The 18,798-nt window shown below is 52.5% G+C and overlaps 4 protein-coding genes across 4 annotated transcripts; 3 read left to right on the top strand and 1 right to left on the bottom strand.

The window, feature by feature from the left end:
- Positions 1–1,076: 1,076 nt before the first annotated feature.
- CTHT_0061050 (putative pab1-binding protein) lies at positions 1,077–2,655 on the top strand (the record flags this gene model as incomplete). Its single annotated transcript, XM_006696358.1, has 3 exons — positions 1,077–1,625; positions 1,683–2,565; positions 2,633–2,655. 3 exons carry the CDS (start codon positions 1,077–1,079, stop codon positions 2,653–2,655), a joined length of 1,455 nt encoding a protein of 484 aa, XP_006696421.1.
- An 876-nt stretch (positions 2,656–3,531) lies between these two features.
- CTHT_0061060 (uncharacterized protein) lies at positions 3,532–3,977 on the bottom strand (the record flags this gene model as incomplete). The annotated part of the gene is made up of 3 exons (XM_006696359.1): positions 3,532–3,553; positions 3,631–3,758; positions 3,831–3,977. The coding sequence occupies 3 exons, from the start codon at positions 3,975–3,977 to the stop codon at positions 3,532–3,534; spliced, it is 297 nt and encodes a 98-aa protein (XP_006696422.1).
- A 3,507-nt stretch (positions 3,978–7,484) lies between these two features.
- CTHT_0061070 (uncharacterized protein) lies at positions 7,485–7,900 on the top strand (the record flags this gene model as incomplete). Its single annotated transcript, XM_006696360.1, has 3 exons — positions 7,485–7,590; positions 7,682–7,795; positions 7,854–7,900. 3 exons carry the CDS (start codon positions 7,485–7,487, stop codon positions 7,898–7,900), a joined length of 267 nt encoding a protein of 88 aa, XP_006696423.1.
- A 5,100-nt stretch (positions 7,901–13,000) lies between these two features.
- Positions 13,001–17,465, top strand: CTHT_0061080 (uncharacterized protein; the record flags this gene model as incomplete). The annotated part of the gene is made up of 2 exons (XM_006696361.1): positions 13,001–16,065; positions 16,118–17,465. The coding sequence occupies 2 exons, from the start codon at positions 13,001–13,003 to the stop codon at positions 17,463–17,465; spliced, it is 4,413 nt and encodes a 1,470-aa protein (XP_006696424.1).
- Positions 17,466–18,798: the final 1,333 nt, after the last annotated feature.

Consider the following 18,798-nt stretch of genomic DNA (forward strand, 5'->3'; position numbering starts at 1 on the left):
CCCACTTCATGAAAAATAAACATCTATGATTGGTTATTTGTCTGCACCGGAGGTAAGCAAGGCAGCCAAGGCTGCAGTCAACTGGGGCCTTCAACAAGTTTCATCAACCTCTCCTTCCCACACTCTCCCAAACTCTTCGAGACGCAACACTTTTCCATCAACCCCCCTTCTCCCGCGAGCCCCTTTTGCGCGTTCGCGCCTCCACGAGAGCCCGTTTTCTGCATCGTATCTGTCTATTCCAAAGAGCCCTTTCCGCGATCACATTCGGTTACGCTGGATCGCAGCCCTACTACTCGCTGCGACAGTACCTAACCGGACCCTATCGCGACCAACCGAGTTTCCGACGACGGACGGCTTGGAAATCGCCACCTTTTCATTCGATTTCCGGTTTTTTCCCGGCCGCGCATCACCACAAATACTTCGTTACGACCGTCGATCGTGTTTCGCAGAGAAACGGCCGCCATCTGACCCATCCCGCATTGGGAAGCGAGAAACAACTGCGTTTGGGAAGGAAACTGGCAGCGCTTGCTGGCTTGACGGGCAAGGTTTGAGCTTTTACCTGCGTGTTTCCACCAAAAAAGCTGCCTTCACTCCAGCGCTTCAGCGCTTCATTGTCTTCCCGTTCACCACACAATTTCTTGCAGCCTGGCCCATCAATCCATCACCACAAGTATCATCGACCTCACCTCATCACCGTCACCCTTCTCTTCACCACCCGCAACTGCGGTCCTCCTCGACAGCTCCTGTGCTCTGCGCGTCGCTGCGCAGCACTCAAGTCGGGAACCTTATCTCCATCACTACACGCCCAATCCTTTCCCGATCTCTGGCCTGAACTCACTCCCTCTTCATCTGCGTACCCAGCACGCCCGACTTTAGTAATCACAAAACACATCCCATTTTACCCGACCCAACCACTACACCTGCACGTTTTCCTCCCCGGAAACCCCCCAGGTGTAGATAATTTCGATACTTCAATTGAGAGCGTCGATTGTTCCGACGGACTTAACAAAGCAACCTTTTGCGCGACGTGAAGCAATAAGCCCAGGAACTAGAGCTTAATCCTGTCTGATCTCAACATGTCCGGTTCACCCCAACCAACTCAATCGGCCAAGCGGCCTCTCGAGGAGACGTCCTCTTCCTCGGTTGGCGACCAGCCCGAGGCCAAGCGCCCGGCCCTTGACAAGGTCATCAAAGATCAAGAGGTGGAGATTCGCGAGCCTATCAACAGCAGCAGTAACGGTCAGGCTGCTTCGACTGCGCCGGCCACCACTTCGGAGGCGAACGGAACGACCAAGGCCAATGGTGACAAATCTGACTCTAAGGACTCTCAGGGCGACACCGTGGTTCCGGATGCCCCGGAGACCAAGCCTATTTCGAGCACCGCGAGTGGCAGCAATACACAGGCTCAGTCAAACCCCCCCCCTGCTGCCCATGATGAGACCTCTTGGATTCACATCCGTGCCGTTATCTCTAGCCCCGAGGCGGCCACTATCATCGGCAAGGGTGGTGAGAATGTCACCAAGATTCGTCAGATGTCTGGCGCTAGATGCACCGTCAGCGATTACCAGAAGGGCGCTGTCGAGCGCATCTTGACCGTCAGCGGCATTGTTGATGCGGTTGCAAAGGTACCTATGTCGCAAGCTGTGAGGTCTGCCAATTCTCGAGCTAACTTTTTGCTATAGGCCTTCGGTTTGATTATCCGGACGCTGAATAACGAGCCGCTGAATGAGCCATCCAACCAGCACTCCAAGACGTACCCACTTCGTCTCCTTATCCCTCACGTTCTGATCGGCTCCATCATCGGCAAGGGCGGCGCTCGCATCAAGGAGATTCAGGAAGCTTCTGGCGCTCGTCTTAACGCCTCTGACTCATGCCTGCCCCTGTCCACAGAGCGCTCGCTTGTTGTCATGGGTGTGGCTGACGCCGTTCACATCGCCACCTACTATGTTGGCAGCACTCTTCTCGAACAGTTGAATGAGCGTTTTGGCGGCGCGGCTGCATCGGCTTATGCCACGCGCAGCGGTGGCCCGGTTGGCGCTGTTCCTGGTGGTATGCAGGTGATCCCTTATAATCCCCAGCCCGCTGGTGGCCACTATGGCAACAGGGACGCCTATTACCGTGCTCGTCCGGACCCTCGGGCTCATCACATGCCTCCTCCGCCCTATGCACAGCCGTACGGCCACCCTGCCCACCCCGTTCATCCTGCTGCCGCCATGCCGATGCACTACGGAGCCACCCCCGCTGCCGGCTACGGACCTGCTCCCCATGTTCAGCCTCCTCACGTCGGCCATCCTGCTGCTCATCCCCATGTTGGCCCCCATGGGCAGCCTGTGGCTGGTGCACACATGCCCGGTCAGACAATTACTCAGCAGATCTACATTCCCAATGACATGGTCGGAGCTATCATCGGAAAGGGCGGCCAGAAGATCAACGAGATTCGCCAGATCAGTGGGAGCGTGATTAAGATTAATGAGCCACAGGACAACAGCAACGAGCGTCTCGTTACGATCACTGGCACAGAGGAGTGCAATAGGATGGCTCTCTATATGCTCTACTCTCGGCTTGGTAAGCTCCGGGAGCAGCACGGCAAACAAACCCAACCTTGACAACACTAACAGCTACTCCACAACAGAAAACGAGAAGCACCGAATCTAATCGAGTACTCGGCGGATTGAAGTTTTGTTGTGGTAATCTCGTTTTCATCGATATGATATACTGGCGTTGGTGGTGACGGTGGCTAGGAGATAAAGGCAGAGAAGATCACTCGGGTTTTTCCTGTTTGTTTTCTGCCCAAAATCAGGTCACAAGTGGTCGTTTTCGGGTTCTTAGCCTTAATGAGTCATTGCACTACAAATACCCCCGTCCCAAACCCTTGCCCGTGGTTCCTCCTTGCACAGCCCTTGACTTCCCATTTTGCCGACTGTTGTTCATCACCTCCCTTGACTGGTGCCCTCATGAGTTTGCCCACTCATCAAGTGCCTATCCATCCTTTTTGCCAACCTCTCACTACACGTAACAGCTGTGTCCAAACAGTCGATGGCTCGTCATTGCTTCGCAACTGGTTTTGGCTAACTGTCTCGATGTTAGGCTTGCTGCCCAACTCTAGGCATTTAACTATAACGGACGGCATTCAGCTATCAGCTAAGGCGACTCGATTCGGCGATAGCTTTTCTTCAGCCATACATCTCTTTGGCAGAGACTACAAGGAAATGCAAATGTGGAACGCAAACATCAAAATTACTGGAAAGGTAAAAAAAAAAAAAAAAAAGAACTTATTTCCTGCCTTGCCCAGCTGTGAGCCATATCCCAACTCCCAATCAACCTCGCAACCTTCAATCAGCACATTCTCCACCAAAGAATGGAGCGAACGACCATTTCCTCCATTTAGCTTGGCACTCCCTTCTCCCACACATCCTGATTAAATGTCCTAACTCCCTTCGACGCCAAAGAGATATCCTAGATGGCCAAGATGTGAACGTTTCATACATTTTAAATTTTTTATGAATTTTTACTCTTGTAACTTATGCTGGTTTATTTCTCGCCGCGAACCCAGCTGGATGGCATTAATTGTGGTCAGCATAGGAGACAAATCCTTTCGATGAACACAACTTAATACGGAAGGGAACGCACTTGTTCCACAGCTGGCCGATTAAGCCAGCAGGGGGGCGCTGTTCATTCAAGCTCTGCCGACGAGCAACAGCAGCAGGATCGTTTGAGCGCTTTTGCGCTTGGAGGGACTCGAAAAGGACTTTGGAGGACTGGACGTTCTAGTCAGCAAAATACTGGCTTTGTCGAATGTTGTCCAAGCTGGAAGATAGAATTACACATACCCTGCGAGGGGGTGGTGCAGTAGAGCTTGTGGTTGTCGCCCCGCTGGTGCCACTTGTGCTCATGGCTGAGGTGGTGGAAGAGGTTGAGGCGGTTGACCCCTGGCGGCCGGCGCGATACTCGTTTGGTGAGGGCATGTTATCCGCCATGATGAATGATAATTAATGCTCTTGTTCAAGTTTTGTGCGACTTAATGTTTGCGGCAGATAAGAAACCGAAAGTCTTCTTGGGGCTACTGGTTAATAAAGGACGGAAAGAGCCGTGGTACTGAGTCCTACCGCAAGGTCCAATCAACGAGCTCTTAGGCGTTCTCCGCATTTGATAGTCATGAGCTCTGGCTTATGGAGGACCGGGACTCAGTCATAATGACTTCATTATCTGTATTAGCCAAGCTCCTTTCCCTTTGTTCTGTTTATCGCCACAGGAACTTCGATCTTTCTGCAGACGGGGTTGGAGTTCAGCCATGTGCCTGCCCCACGTACATCTCGGCATCCTAGGACCTATGTCCTCGATGTTCTGACCCACCATACCGTTCAAAAGCCAGAGTTTTCGGATCACACTTGAAAAGCGGTCTGCCATCAACAAGGTACTATTGGCAACTTGAACAATATGCAAGTCCTGTAAAGGGCAATATATCGCTCGGCATGGAGCTGCAACCCAGAGAGAGGTTCTGTGACGTCATTGTCTCCACTCGTCGACCGCCGCCCTGTGTCCTTATGGGGTTCGAAGTTCGCTCACTTCAGTGTGGTGTATAGTGCCGATGTTGTTGGAATCAGACCTTACACTCGAGTCAACACAGGGAGCGGCTAATGTACAAGCTGAATCTGAAGTTATCAATTATAACGAGAGTTATATAGTATGCGATGGCTAACAGGTGCTGCTCAGGTGCGGGGCAATGAGCAGGCAAACCTGGCAATGATCAACGCAGGTGTCAGTTGTGATCCAACGTCAACCTGGACCACGTAACTCCAGAGCAGCCACCCAGATACAAGTCAATTGAGATGATAATTTCAACGCTCTGATCATATGGTATTGGGATGAACAGCAGTTCTTCAACTTTAGCATCGCTCACGGTTCCTCTTCATCAAGTATTGACTGTTTGGTCGTCAGCTACTTAGGTGTTGTACTCCCGAGGGTCACAAATCAATTGATTGACGTTCAATACAGCCTAGTTTACTGCCTGTTAAGTTGGCTTGCTTACCCTCGGTTGAGTCATGTCGAGAAAGCATTTTCCAATCCTTGGTTGTTCTCTCTCTGCCCGGAAAGCTATGAGTCAGGAAAGGTAACTAATCTCTTTGCGGAGCACAATCCCGATGTTATGAACGCTCTGGCTAAGAAACTCGGCCTCTCTGACTCTCTCTGTTTCTGCGATGTGTATTCGTTAGACGAACCCTCTCTACTCGTTCACATTTGTCGGCCCGTCTACGCCCTACTAGCCATCATTCCTAAGGCCTCAGCATGGCAGCGAGATCGTGAAAGCGAAGCTAGCTACTCTTGGGGGGGACTAGCTAATGAAACAGACGATGGTGAACCCATTGTATGGTTCAAACAGACAATCCCTGGCGCATGCGGCTCCTATGCGTTTCTCCTCTGTGCGCTTAACGGCCTTGCAACCAAGTTTATCTTACCTGGAAGCACACTAGGAAACTTGCGCAGAGAAGCAATCCCTCTGCTTAGAGATCAGCGAGCGCAAATGCTTTACGACAGTATGGAATTCGAGGAAGTTCATAAAGCTGTTGCTGGGCTGGGCGACAGTTCTGTCCCAGTGAATGGCATCAGGGAGAGGACTGGCCAATATTTCGTTGCTTTTGTGAAGGCGAACGGTCGTCTCTAGGAACTAGAGGATACCCGACAAGGACCACTCGACCGTGGCGCGCTGGCTGAGGATGAAGATGCCCTGAGTCCGAAAGCTCTTGAGCTAGGGATTAAGAGGATCATGAGGCTTGAGAGGGACTCGGGCGGTCAGGATCTGCGGTTCAGTTGTATTGCCCTCGCCCCAGGACCGAATGAAATGTGGTCGAGTAATTAACATTACTTGCTATTGCTACTGAAGCATTTCTAACGGAGGTGCTGAGTCTGTCAAAGTTCGACTTTCCAGCCACAACCTTCAAAGGCACACATAGTTCCTACACCAGTTACTATTTCACTAATACTTTCCTTGCGAATCCAAGGACAAACCGCCATAGGCCATTTCTGATAACGTTATGTCGATGCCAGCCTGCCACTTGTCAGCATGAAGTTGGGTGTCCTTCCAACGATAGCATACAACATATCGCTATCTACTTACCAACAAACGAGAGTCAACAACAGCATAATGCCCATCCACACGGCAGTCACAGAGAAACAGCACCTAATCTCTTCCCGAAGTGGGTACTCGCTACCATTTCTTGCCAGCTGCTTCACTACGGTCCTTTGTTCTTGCTTCTCGACGTCCCTGTCCAGCTCTAGCTGGCCAGATACAGAAGTTCCATGAACTCTCGCTGATAAGGACGGGCTAGCCAGTGGCGATATCGGTGTTAATGGTGGAGGAGGGGAGGTCATGGGAGCCTTCCCTTTGTCTTTGTGAGCCTGCCCAGCCCTGCTTTTATTGCTCCCCCAATCTACGGAAAGAAAGAAAAGGGGATTCTTGAAGGTGGTTTTCCAAAGCGCAACTCTTGTGGCTATCGTCCGCCTGGGCAATTGATTTGAAGCTGATTGAGTGTACGAATCCTTTCGGAGGTTACTACCTCTGTTTGTATCAGTGTTGTTAGGAACCGTTGTTGTTGGGGTATGGTGGTGGCTTGGCATTTCTCCACAAGGGCTAACGAGTGGTTGCACTACTGAGTTGTGTGAAGATGAATAATTGCTGTTGTTCTGAGTGTCAAGGGTTTGGGTTGAAGTTTGCAAAGGGACATTGATCGCAGACATCTTTTGCTCGATGTAGGGAATCAAAGTATACAGGGAGGAGCAGTCATCGGCATAAATGTAAGCAATAAAGTGAATTGTTTGGCAATTTGAGATATCCAGACGTGTGAGTTTTAAAGATGATAAGTGAGGATCTCAATAGATATTCAACGGGTAATGTGTTCCTTCCCAAATAACCTCACACAGAATGCTCCTTCCTAGGCATCCTGTGAAATTCGGTGAGATCAGAGATCTTTGCCAGCCTCCTAAACTTCACTAATGATACAAGTCGTCCTGGTGTTGAGTCAAGGGATCAACCCATGAAAGTTAAGTGAAATTATCTGTCTGCAACTATTGGAATGCGATATCATCAAGTCAGTACGGACCAACTTTCCTTAAGTTCTTACATTCCTCCAGAAGTTATAGGATATGGGCTTCATGCCAATGATCCTCAGCTGATGGATAGTCAGCTCGATTTGCAAGTGATCTGCGGTAGAAATAGCGCCGTAGATACCTCTACGTCATGTAAACTAGAAGAGAGTATCACTGACTTCTCCAAGCACACCACATAAAGAGACAAAGTTGAAGCACCGGAGACATGAGTATAAGGACAATGAGCCCTAACCAGCTTCATTCGGGCGACTCGTGTCATCTGCCTCAAACTCTTCTAGACATCGACTCATCAAGTCATAAATCTCTTCGCACCCCAAAGTCCTTACTAATCTTTTGTTAAGAGATACCCTTTGCATGATCGTACTCTTCGAGCAGTCAAAATGAAGGCCTGCCCCTCACCCCCTCCCCCCCGGGGGGGATCGCCTGCCTCTTCACTACTGCCCTCGCTGCCCCCATGTCCGAACAGCAGCGGCTACAGAAAGAGATGTGAGATGTCTCGATGGTGATGAGCCCAATGGACATGCATACTCATGCTGACACTAAATCCATGGACATGACGATGTCCATGATGGGCCAGCAGATTGTCTTCCAGATGGGTCACAGCCCGATGTGCAAGATCGGGTCTCGCGACATGGAGATGCACTTCTACGAGAGATTGTCAATAAGATCATCCGTCAGGTCGACACGATCGGTTAGTTTTTTTCTCCTTTTCTATTGCATAAGCAGCTTAACTGACCAATTCACTACAGAGAAACTCATGGAGACCACTTCGTCGGACTCCGAGACCATGACTTAGGCTTTGGTTGTCCCTCTCCAGCAACTCCAGCAGCCCCCCCAATATGTGAGTGACCCGTATCCTTGACCTAAGCGACCTTGTCGGCGGCGTTGTCGGCGGTAGTGCGGCCGGCAGCATTGCCCCGCCTGTCGCCAGCATCGTTGGTGCTATTGCCTCAGCTCTGCCTTAAACGCTCCATACTCTATACGGGACTAATGTTGTCGGCTTCTTTTTGGTCGGCTATGTAGAAGCCGACATATGAATCTTGATGTCCAAGCCATGGGGTAGAGGAGTTCAGGGATTGAGTTGCAAGGGACTGGAATTCTGTGTAGTTGAGTGTGTTTTGTTTTCTTCTAGTGGACGTAGTATGACAGTTCATATGTAGTGGCTAGGCAATAGTTAGCGGAATATTGAACGTTGATGGACGTGTACCCTTTCATTATCCGAGAATGAAGTTGTAATGCTCATCTACAGATTCAAACATCTCTCGATTCCGCTCCCGTCAACCGAGATAAAGCCTAGCGGCGTCGTGGATTTTTCCGGTGCTCGTCCTTATCAATGATACATCGCTGCATTGGCTGCAACCCTATGGATGTATATCACCCTAACACTGCTACCAGATGACTTGGAGGTGTTGTGCCTATCTGTCTCATTGCCAAGGATGTTACTTCGTATAGGTGCGTCTGATAATACAGTGGTTAACCCCCCCAAGAAGGTGTATATATGGCCATGTGGCTCATGCTCCCTTCTCAGTTCGAGTTTGTCTTGGATCCGATGCTGTGCCCGTAGATGGATCGTAGCAGATAGACAGGTTGTTGGTCCTCGGAACTTCTACGAAGTAATGCCGCCTTTGTGTCACCAACAAGAGAGGGGTAGCATATAGATGTAGTTATCAGCCATTTTGATAAGAAGAGCTTCCAGAAGGAATATTTCAGAAGGTCCATGTTACACCCAATGAGGCACAGTGCATCGTGTGACCAACGCCTTCATTGGGTAGCACTTCGGCATGGCGAAATACTGTTTAAGGCTCTCGTATTCATAAATGGGAAACTGCCTATCTCTTCCCGAATAGGAGCTGTATCTTTTGAGTGCCCTATATCGGGCGCTGAGATATCTGGACACGGCAGTTTGCATTGTAGGGATTCACCAACAAGCTCAACATTAGAGTGAGACAACCCCTAAAACTCACCATCTTACACGTAAGCGCACACACGACACCTACCCAACACGGCTTGCTTCCGACTTGTTCAAAGCCGAGGAACACCGGACCTTGCCTAATCATTCAGGGCTTGACTTGAATGTGGCTTTGTCGCAGAATGAAACTCCTGGATTGTCTATTGGTACGGATTGGGGGTTGAATGCATTATCAGGCTGTGAGATGCTCAACTCGATCTCATCCATCATTGATGACAAAGCAAGTTGCTCATTCTGAGGGCACTCGGAAGCCGGCAACCGGCGGATCTCCCCGCGGGGATACGGGAGCGGGACAAGGGGGCTCTTGGCAACGCAGTCTTCCGCCCCCTACCCACTGGACGAGAATCGGCGGTTGCAGAGAGCGGGCCGGGCTCGGAGGGGCCCGGGAGAGCCCCACTTTCTAGCCTGCAAAAGACGAGCAAAGCCTGCGCCGTTTGAGCGCCGTTCATCGGTGAAAAAAAAAAAAAGTCTTCGTTCTTCTACAGAGAAGACTAATGCAGGAGATGCTGCCGTGGCACCGATGGATCGAGGTGTCCTTTACTCACCCATGCTGCTCTGGGCATGGCAGCCAGTATGCTTTTGCAAGGTTTGACTGCTGATGGAATTACATTAGACGAGTGCAATGCACTTCACTGAAGAGTTTCCATTTAGGGGCTGTGAGATGGTGCGGAGAAATCTGTGGGATGATCACGTCCTCGGTTCAATGTCGCGAGCTGCAGGATCGGATGCTTGAAAGCCGTCACCATGTCTCACACACACACAGGCGAGTTAAATTTTTAAACGATAGCATGATCATGACGAGGCGCGAAGAGAGAGGCAAAAGTGAAATGTGCAAGGTCACGTCAGAGACAGACCAGCCTCTGTGAATCATTGAAGCAAGCTGCAAAGCATTGTGTGGAAGATGCTGAATCTTAGCTCCCAATGTGATGCTTGCCAACACATCACTGACTGCTGGCCAGATGCAGGATCCACTGAAGATCATAGGCTTGCTGGCAGTGATGCCTTTGGAGGGGCTTGGAAAACAAACCCCGCCTACCGACCAATTAGGCCCCGAAGAGGGTCGCTGTGCAGTGATGCCCCAATGAGCTGCAGCATAGCACGCCAAAATATCAGCATATGGTTACCAACGTGGTCATGCTGTTTACGGCGTCATGGGGTTGCATTGTGGAAATGGAGCTGACCTGAGCTTCCTGGTTTTTGGGTGACATTTTCGCTAAACTAAACAGCCAACGTTACACCAAAGTAACAAGGCACAGTCAACCAAACCCGGAGCCTGGGAGAGCCGATGTTGCCGTTTTCCAGCTGCTTGGATCAGCTCGAGGTTACCTGATCGCCGTCGCCGTCGGTACATCGCCCAGCTCCCATTGGGCGTCGAAATCAGAGTTTTGCGTCATGATCTTGAGAGACAATGCAACACTGATGCGAGGGGCCAACAACATCAGCGGGGTCTCTACCCACCTATAAGTAATCATTGCGGATCGCAGTTGTTCTCGTTTTACATCCTTCTAAGTCAAGTCCGTGGAGTTACCGTCAGCCTCATCGGCAATTAGCACGAACAATCGCTCCCAACAAGCGGTCAGCCGCGGGTCCGTTTTGCGAGGGTTTTCGGCCCATGCTTGTTCCGATGTTCAGCCCTGGGCGACCGCCTTCTCGATGTGGATTTGTCCAGATGCAGGGGTCCTACCCTTTTCGTTCGCGTTGTGTCGCACTGGAGATGCCGCACTCAGCTCGACCAGGATCTTTGGCTTGGCATCTAATCAGCTATCTTTGCAATGGAAAAGACGTGCATTTTTTCTGATTAAGATAGTGCGTTTGAAATGGATGCTAGTTCGAGGCTTTCCCGCGCCATCGGTGACCGTTTCTCCTTGCTGGAATGAATGATTAAAGTTTTCAATGGCGAGCATCAGCTGCTGTGCGCATTATCATAATCGTCAAGGTCCATTGTCATCACCTATCTTGCAACAGAGGGCCAGGTAACGAGTAATGAATGGTCCTCAGGAGTTGCTCTGCAGCCAGGAGGTCGGTTGGCCAGGCTGTATGTGGCCCCGGCCAGCGCCACAGATTTGTGTAAAAGCTCTTGTCACCAACGTGGGCACGGTGATGAGACCCTGGACGACCAGATCTCGGTTTTCCGTTCAGCAGGCCCAGCAGAGTGACAAGGGTGCTTGAGCTTGGCGGGCACATGCCGATCCACGATGGCCCCGCTCTCACCGCCCGCGAGCCCGCGTCGTGGTTCTGGTTAGATCAAAGGATGCTCCTGGATGTGGGATGGGTTGTTCTTTGGGATGTTCGTCCCATCATGACGAGATTGCGTCCATCAATGCCGTTTTCAAGGCTTCAATGCCATGCATCATCCCTGAGAGCCCGTGCCCCATCCAGAGGCATGATGAGATGCTGCATGCTGCAGGACAAAGATGGTTGGGCTGAGGCGCCTCAGTTGCCCCAACTCGCGGGATGGCCTCTAAGGTTTGCGGACAGAGAGCCACACGAAGCCACGGCAGGAAGCCCAAAACAGATCAAGACCGGCGGCGTGATTCCCAGGCTGGATGCTGTCAACGACGTCAGCGTCGATTGTGGCAGGGGCTGTTGTGGAAAGCGCGCGCTAGGCGGGCCCGAACACCAGGGGTCAAATTTTGCGCCCGCTTAAGATTCCCGTGAGCTGCAAAAAAGGAGAGTCGTCAATCTCCACACCCTTTTGGCGATGCGGGTCTATTTTGATGGCCATGGTCCTTTGGTTTCCTGGGAGAGGATTTTTTTTGGGGGGGGGGGGGGAAACCTCGAATGCCATTGCCTACGCTTGTGTACGCAACCCAGTAGAAAAGTCGAGGCTGCCCTGTGATGCGTGTTCGCGAGAGCCTTTCAGCCCCTCATTTGGTCTTCTCTGCGTCTCTTGAGATTGAGATCTGCGATACTGCTCGAGCCTCAGGTGCTCTTCTGTCCTGCTAGACGTCCGTTGCTCCAGTATCCTAGATTGTCTCGGCCGGGCACCCCGTCAAAGTTTAATCCCAACCACAATCGACGCAAACGACAGTCGACTGGCATTCTCGACGACGTTCGGGCCGCAAACGGAACCTTGGAATAGCAGCACGGAGAAACTGATCTCTTTGAAGCGCGGATCAGATCAGACGGGGTGCCGAATCATCGCCAGCACCAAAAACACAAGCAGCAACATCGTCGTCCGGAACACAGGGCAGGACTCCCCGGCACACATCGCGTCGATCTTAAAAATTCCCAAGCCTGGTTGTGTCCCGTAATAATCGCGGTGCCCCAGCCGCAACAGCATCAGCGAAAGGGAGCAGGAGCACAAGCACCCTTGGTTGCCTAATTGGGAATCCCTGTCGCGTTCACAGAGCGCAGTGAGCCAGTGACCTGGGCCAACCTGTTCTGTCTGCTGCTTGGTCCACTGGACGACTTGAGCGTGCAGCGTCCCACGCTTTCACGTTCTCGCGGCGGACACCCCGATCCCGTCGTCTTGGCTCCGCAGAGTGTGCCTCGCCAATCGCCCTCCAACTGGATTTGAACTGTGGTACTCGGACCTTCTGGGGACGGTGAGGTGAAAATCTTCCAATCCATCTTCCAGGTTTCCATTCGTTCCATCCATAGTCTGCAGCATCGGTGCATCGCCAGCTCCCCGCTTTCAGCGCTCCGCCTGTCTGGCTCTCGTTCACCGGCTCTCTGGCTCAGCGGCTCAACGCCCAACCAGGCTCAATCGGAAACCCGACCGACGAACCACCGCTGACCACGAGCCCACGAGTCCCACTGCCGCAGACAACGCCGGGCTTCTCTGTGTGTTGTGTTGTGTGTGCAATTGCGCGTGCGCAGTGTTGTTGAGCGTGGCCTTTGTTTTGGCTTCCCGATCGCTGTGCCGCTCCACTCGTTCAGCTGCTACCTGCTGCCTGCTACTATACAGACAACCTCTGACATGCCATGCCGATGAGCCATGCAATGAGCCCGATGAGCCATGCCATGAGCCATGCCATGACTGGCCCAACGCTTACCGTGCCCGCCCGGGCCGCCGATACCACCTCAGCAACAGCAACGGTCGTTACACACGTTCGCTCCTCGTTCATCAATAACCCCTCGTCTTCTGCCCCGGGTCTGCTCTCGGTCGGTGGTGCAACTCCGAATGCAAGCACAAGTAGTGCTGCTGCTGCTACTGCTACTGCTGCCACTCGCTCTTCCGCCTCATCCGCTCTCACCAGCATCCCGGCCCTGTCAGCCATCGAGATCCCGTCGTTCGATCTATTGAGCGAGTTTGACAAGTCTTTCTTTAGCTTTAGCACCAGCCCCAGTGCCGATACCACCACTTCTGCCACCCTCGCTAATACCAGTACTTCAACACCGCCCTCCCAGAGCACCCTCGACGTTCCTCCCCCTCCCCCTCCTAAGCCTACTCCTACTATCGCTACATCTCCCTGTGCAACAAAAGTCACGTCTGGAGCTCCCCCACAGACTCTCGCCCAAAGACCCGCCACTGCTGTGCCAGACCAGAAGTTTGGAGCGCAACTGGAAAGGAGCAAGACTGATAGTGACGCAAAGCGAGCAGCAAACTGCCCTGCTGCTACTGCCCTCCCTCAGCATCGTCAACCTGAGACCGTCCCAATTGGTCTCAAGCCGGCCGTCAACCCAAGCCCCAGCACGGCCAATTCAATGGTCGACCGCCCTATCTCGTGGTTGCCGAGCTCAAAGGCGAGTTCCAGCGCCAAGCCTACGGCCCAGGAAGCATCGCGCGTCAAGAGACTGTTTAGACAAAATGCCGTATCGCGCGAGGAGAAGGCGGAGAAGCCCGTAGAGAGCTCTTCAAAACCTGCCGAGTCTTCTGCTAGCCCCACCAAGAAGTCCTGGCTCTCAAGGGCACGGTTGCCGCCGCCTGCAACAAGCACGCCCAATTCCAGTTACTCGTCTCTCGAGAAGTCAGAGCCATTGAAGACCAAGACCGAATCTAAAAGTCTCACCTCCAACCTGGCTAGTGCTCTGTTGTCCAAATTGAGACAGAAACCCCAGACCGTGTTTTCCAAGGGCTCCGACCCTTCTTCTAAGGCGATAAGCCGGACTTCGCGCTTGATCATCCCGATCTCCTCTACATCCTCTTCTCCTGCCACAACAACCTCTTCCTCGCCTACTGCTACACGCAATGCCTCTCCGAATGGTTTTGGCGCAGGAAACACCCGCACGCCGTTCCAAAGGGCTTCTTCGGTTGATACTGACCTAGACACCGACTCGGCAACTGCCTGCTCGGCCTCCGAAAATGCCTCCCGTTCCTCCCGGTCTACCGCTGACACGACCGTAACTGTGCCCTCTCGCGACCCTCTTTGGTCAACTTTCCGCATGATCGATCTCGAGTTTGCCAGATTCGCTGCAAAGAGCACGACATCCCTCCGTATGGGCGTCGTCCGGAGCATGTTGCTTCCCTTTCTGCGCAGTACGGCCTACCATCCATCGAACGCGGACCTTTCGATCTTGAATGCCGAGGATGTCGACCGGAGAGCAGCCATTCTGAACAGGTGGTGGAATGCTCTTTTGGCAATGCTGGCTGGCAATAACTCAAAACTTCCCCCTGGTCTTGCCCCCAATGTCGATGCCTTGGGCGTCCCATTCCCTGTCCTGCAGCCCGTCGCTGGAGTGGATAGGCCAACCTTGCTCGAGGCAATCTGCATGATCATGATGCGGCCTGAATGGCGCGCCTGCACTAGCTATTGGCAGCCCCTGGCTTCTCGTTGCCCAGATGAGCGGGTGCGTGCAAGATCGGCTACGCAGTCAAGTTCGGATAGCGACGTCGATTCGATCCTCATGGCCGAGTCTGCCGAGCACAACATCCGTACGATGTTCATCGCCAACCTCACGACGCAGATGGCGCTGGTTGTGGAGAAGTTGGCCTTGAAGCACGCCCCGCTGAGCTTGATCAACTGGTGCGGTAGGGCATGCGCCTATGCCTTCTTCTTCGTCCCCGGTGTTGCCGATGTCCTCGTTCGTCTCTGGGGCATCAATGCCGATGTCTTGCGCCGGGTTGCTGATGAGTTCGGCCTGCCGAGACGGAACAAGGGCGAAAGTGAAGACATTGTGGCCTTGTTCCCGCCTCATCTGCACAAGCTTGGCTGGTCGTCAGTCAAGACCCTCGCGGACCGGCTCCGCGTTGCGGCCAAGCTCCCTCTACCTCTTGCCAAAATTCAGTGGCATGGTCCCTGGGTTTCTCGTTGGCGCGGTGCAGACACAGATCTCTTCTATGTATTCTGCAAGCATTTCTACCTCTTGGGCCAAGACTTCATGCTTAAGGGCCTGCCCCTCGTTGAGAAGGCGCGCTCTCCGGCGTTCGTCCTGGTCCATGCTCAACTCCTATCCATCTTGGATAGTGCTATCCATGGCCAGCTCTCCTCTGACCCCATGTTGGGGCCCCCCATCTCAGAGGGTGCCCATGGCGCTGACGCTGCCCTTCTCCCTGCACCCGAGCTTCCGAGCAATGTGGTGGCAGGAATGAGCGAACATCGCCTGATTATTATGCTTAAACACATGCTGCGTGGCGAGCAAGATACCAGTGACGTTCCTGCGGAGATCAAACATACGTTCGCTGAAGCTTTCGTGGCCATCACTAAGGCTGCGACTAAGCGGACGCCGAAGTTCGAACATGCTGCGTGTTTTGTGCTCTGTGACTTGCTCGAGCAGGCCTTGATCACACTTCATGCTTTCCAGACAACGGTCAACAATAACGCTATCAAATTCATCGACTGGCCGTTTTGGTTCGACGTTGCGAAGATGATCATGGACTCGAACAATACCATGTCCGAGATTCGTATCCTCTCGTTCTTATTTGCTGTCTGGGACGCCCTCGCTGCCGACCCAGCGCGGAAGGAGAAGCTTTGCCTAGAATGGTTGTTGACTGAGGATGTGTTTGCGAAATTTTTCAATCATTGGTGCCCAATGGTTCGCGCCTACTATATGCGCCTGTTGTGCTGGAGAATATGCAGAGACAACGGAAAGGTGAACGAGTTGGATACGTAAGTTTCTTCACGAGTGCCGAGTCTAAGAATGTGAGCTGACTGTTGACAGCAAAATCTATCTCGTTGCGTCCCAGCGGCTGAAGACCGTTTGGTCTCATTATCTCTGGTTGAAGCAGGATGCCGAGATGACCGGCAAGATGCAGCCGTCCACGGCTCCTTGCTATCCAGCCCCTGGGAAGAGATTCGTCATTATGCGTCTTCCCCAGCAGCAGCAACACCCGATGCGAGTCGGCTTTGATTCGTTTTCAAATTCCCTCGTCGGTACCGATCCCCTAGCAGATCTGGAACCCATTTCTCCCACCGGCAGTGACAGACTGGCTGCCGGCAACGGCCAGGCGGAGGGCAGCTCTTCTTTCAAGAAGAGATGGTCGCTTCTTGGGAAAGTTATCCCATTCAACTCCACGAGTGAGAGCCAGGCATGGGAAGATCATCGGGCCTTTAGAGAAGGGCTGCAGCAAGCTCAACGCGACAGCGACGCAGCCAGGTTGGCAGCTCGAGGAGGAGCACCTCCTGTTCCACCCAAGCACTCTCCTGTCATCAGGAACTCGACGGAGTCCTTCTGCTCAGCGAGCTCTACAATGACCTACGACACCACGACCGACGTTTTCCGTTTCATCCTCACCCTTTTCGAGCTTCAACCTGGTGTTTGGGTCCCCTTCCCACCAACCCGCGACCGCATCTTGACTCGACCTCGTCTCCCTGGACCCGCACAAGCTCGAGTGACGGCTCGCTTGACCGGCATCTCCGCCAACATGAATATGCCTACCAATTACACAGATCTGTTCCTCTTCCAAAGCGACACCCCCCCTCTGATTTCCCCCGGCCTGCCTCCAGAGACCCGTCGTGTCAGTGGCCAGCTCCACACCGGTCTCATCAGCGAGGCGCGGAACGCTCGCCCGCTGACTGATGACGAGGATGACGGTCGTCGGGGGCGTCGGATCTCCTTCAGCGCGACTCGTGCTCCGCCCAGCCGTGAGTATCAGGACAACGTGAGAAGTCTATCGCTGAACAGGACGGTTCCGCACATCCGCTTCGGCGGCGATGCCGTTGGCGCTTCGCCGCGCCGTTTGTCGTTGGACGCCGACCCTACCAGGCCTCCTAACCGCCGACGCACGAGCTGCAGCAGTGACAGTGAGTATGGGTATGGGCATATGAGCGGCTGGCCGCCGCAACAGCAGCAGGCCCCCGCCCCTCCTGCTGTTCGCGCGGAGAAACCTACGGGCCCCTACGCTCAGGGTGCTGTGTACTGCGGACGTGCCTTGGCTGAGTGGGCCGTTGTCGTAACGGAGTGCAACAGCTTCATTGAGCGTCGCCGTGACGAGGGTATCCTGGGGCTGGCGGACGTCGAGGTCCCGGTGCTTGGAGTCGAGGGGCTGGGCTTTCAAAGGAGGTGCTAATCTCACGACCCGTTCTCATTTCCCCGTGTTTTATCATATCTTCTTTTCCCGACATTCCTTCACCTCTTCTTATGACCTCAGGATCTCCACATTCATCCACATCGACGCATTGGATACTTTTTTTTTTCTTGCAATGCCATTCTGACGGATACCCCCGACCACCAATCTCTCAATCTGTCATTTTCATGCCAATCTACGGGACACATCATTCCTTTGACATCTCTCTTGGCTTAAAGACGTACATATCAGGATATCCTGTCATATACCTCTCGTATGTGTATATCATTATCTCCTATGGCACTGGTTATCGGGCATGACTCTGGGTTGGGTTAGGTTCCGGTTTGGTTCGGTTTTGGTTTTCTCTGGTCAGCTTACAAAGGGAAACAAAAATACGAAAGGGAGAGCAAACGAAGTCTATCTCATGGGCTTGCATTCCTCTTGTTTCCTCCTATCGACAAATCACTTCTACGGTCGGTCCTTTATGGAAGGGTGGATTTTGGGTTAATCTTAATTCCAACGCTAGAGCGGGACAATTTCTTGGATTGTTGACTCGACGTACACAACATATCTTCAGTTCCTACTGATTAGTATTGCTAATGATTGTTTTGAGTCGTCACCCACTTGGTCCATGAGATGGTGTGAGTATGCTGTACTCTAGTTGTGCCGGCTATAGTCTCTTTCAAATGTTTCCTAACCTAGTCACTCAACGGAATGGTCCATTGTTAGTCTCACAATGCTTGGTACCCGATGCTGATAACTGTCGTTGTGTGTGGGAAGCTTTCTCACCCAGCTAGGTAGCTTGCCTCTGATTCGTTGCTCTTGTACTAGGTAAGACGACATGCTCATATCCAAGAAGTAGTGGTACCTTAAGATCACTCCTCCAGATTGGATCAGGCATTCAGGCAACAATTCTTGCTTACTTCGGAAGGTGACGGGGGGGTTGAATGGTCAGCCTGTGAGGGAACGGCAGGTGGCAACAAGATGGTTGGCAATGATTTGTTGATGTGCTGCCTGATCATGAGGACGATGTAACTGCCTTGCAACAGTACGCGCGTAGTATCATTTACGAACTTGATCATCCAGAATTATATCTTCGATTCCCATTGATTTCCGTTCTGTCTTGCTTCTCATCATGCCCCTTTTCGTAGATCTCGTTAAGGCAGTCGATCACTCTTATAGAATACACATCCGTAGGTTCACCATGTTCTGATTGACCACAAAGCGAGATACTGGTCATTATTAAATTGAATCTTACTCAGTTGTCATTACATTGAAGCATACTCTGTAACACCAGCTCTCCAGATCCCACTTCCTGATGTTAGTGTCTCGGAAG

The sequence above is a fragment of the Thermochaetoides thermophila genome (genome assembly GCF_000221225.1).
Source record: "Thermochaetoides thermophila DSM 1495 unplaced genomic scaffold scf7180000011821, whole genome shotgun sequence".
NCBI classification, from domain to species: Eukaryota; Fungi; Ascomycota; class Sordariomycetes; order Sordariales; family Chaetomiaceae; genus Thermochaetoides; species Thermochaetoides thermophila.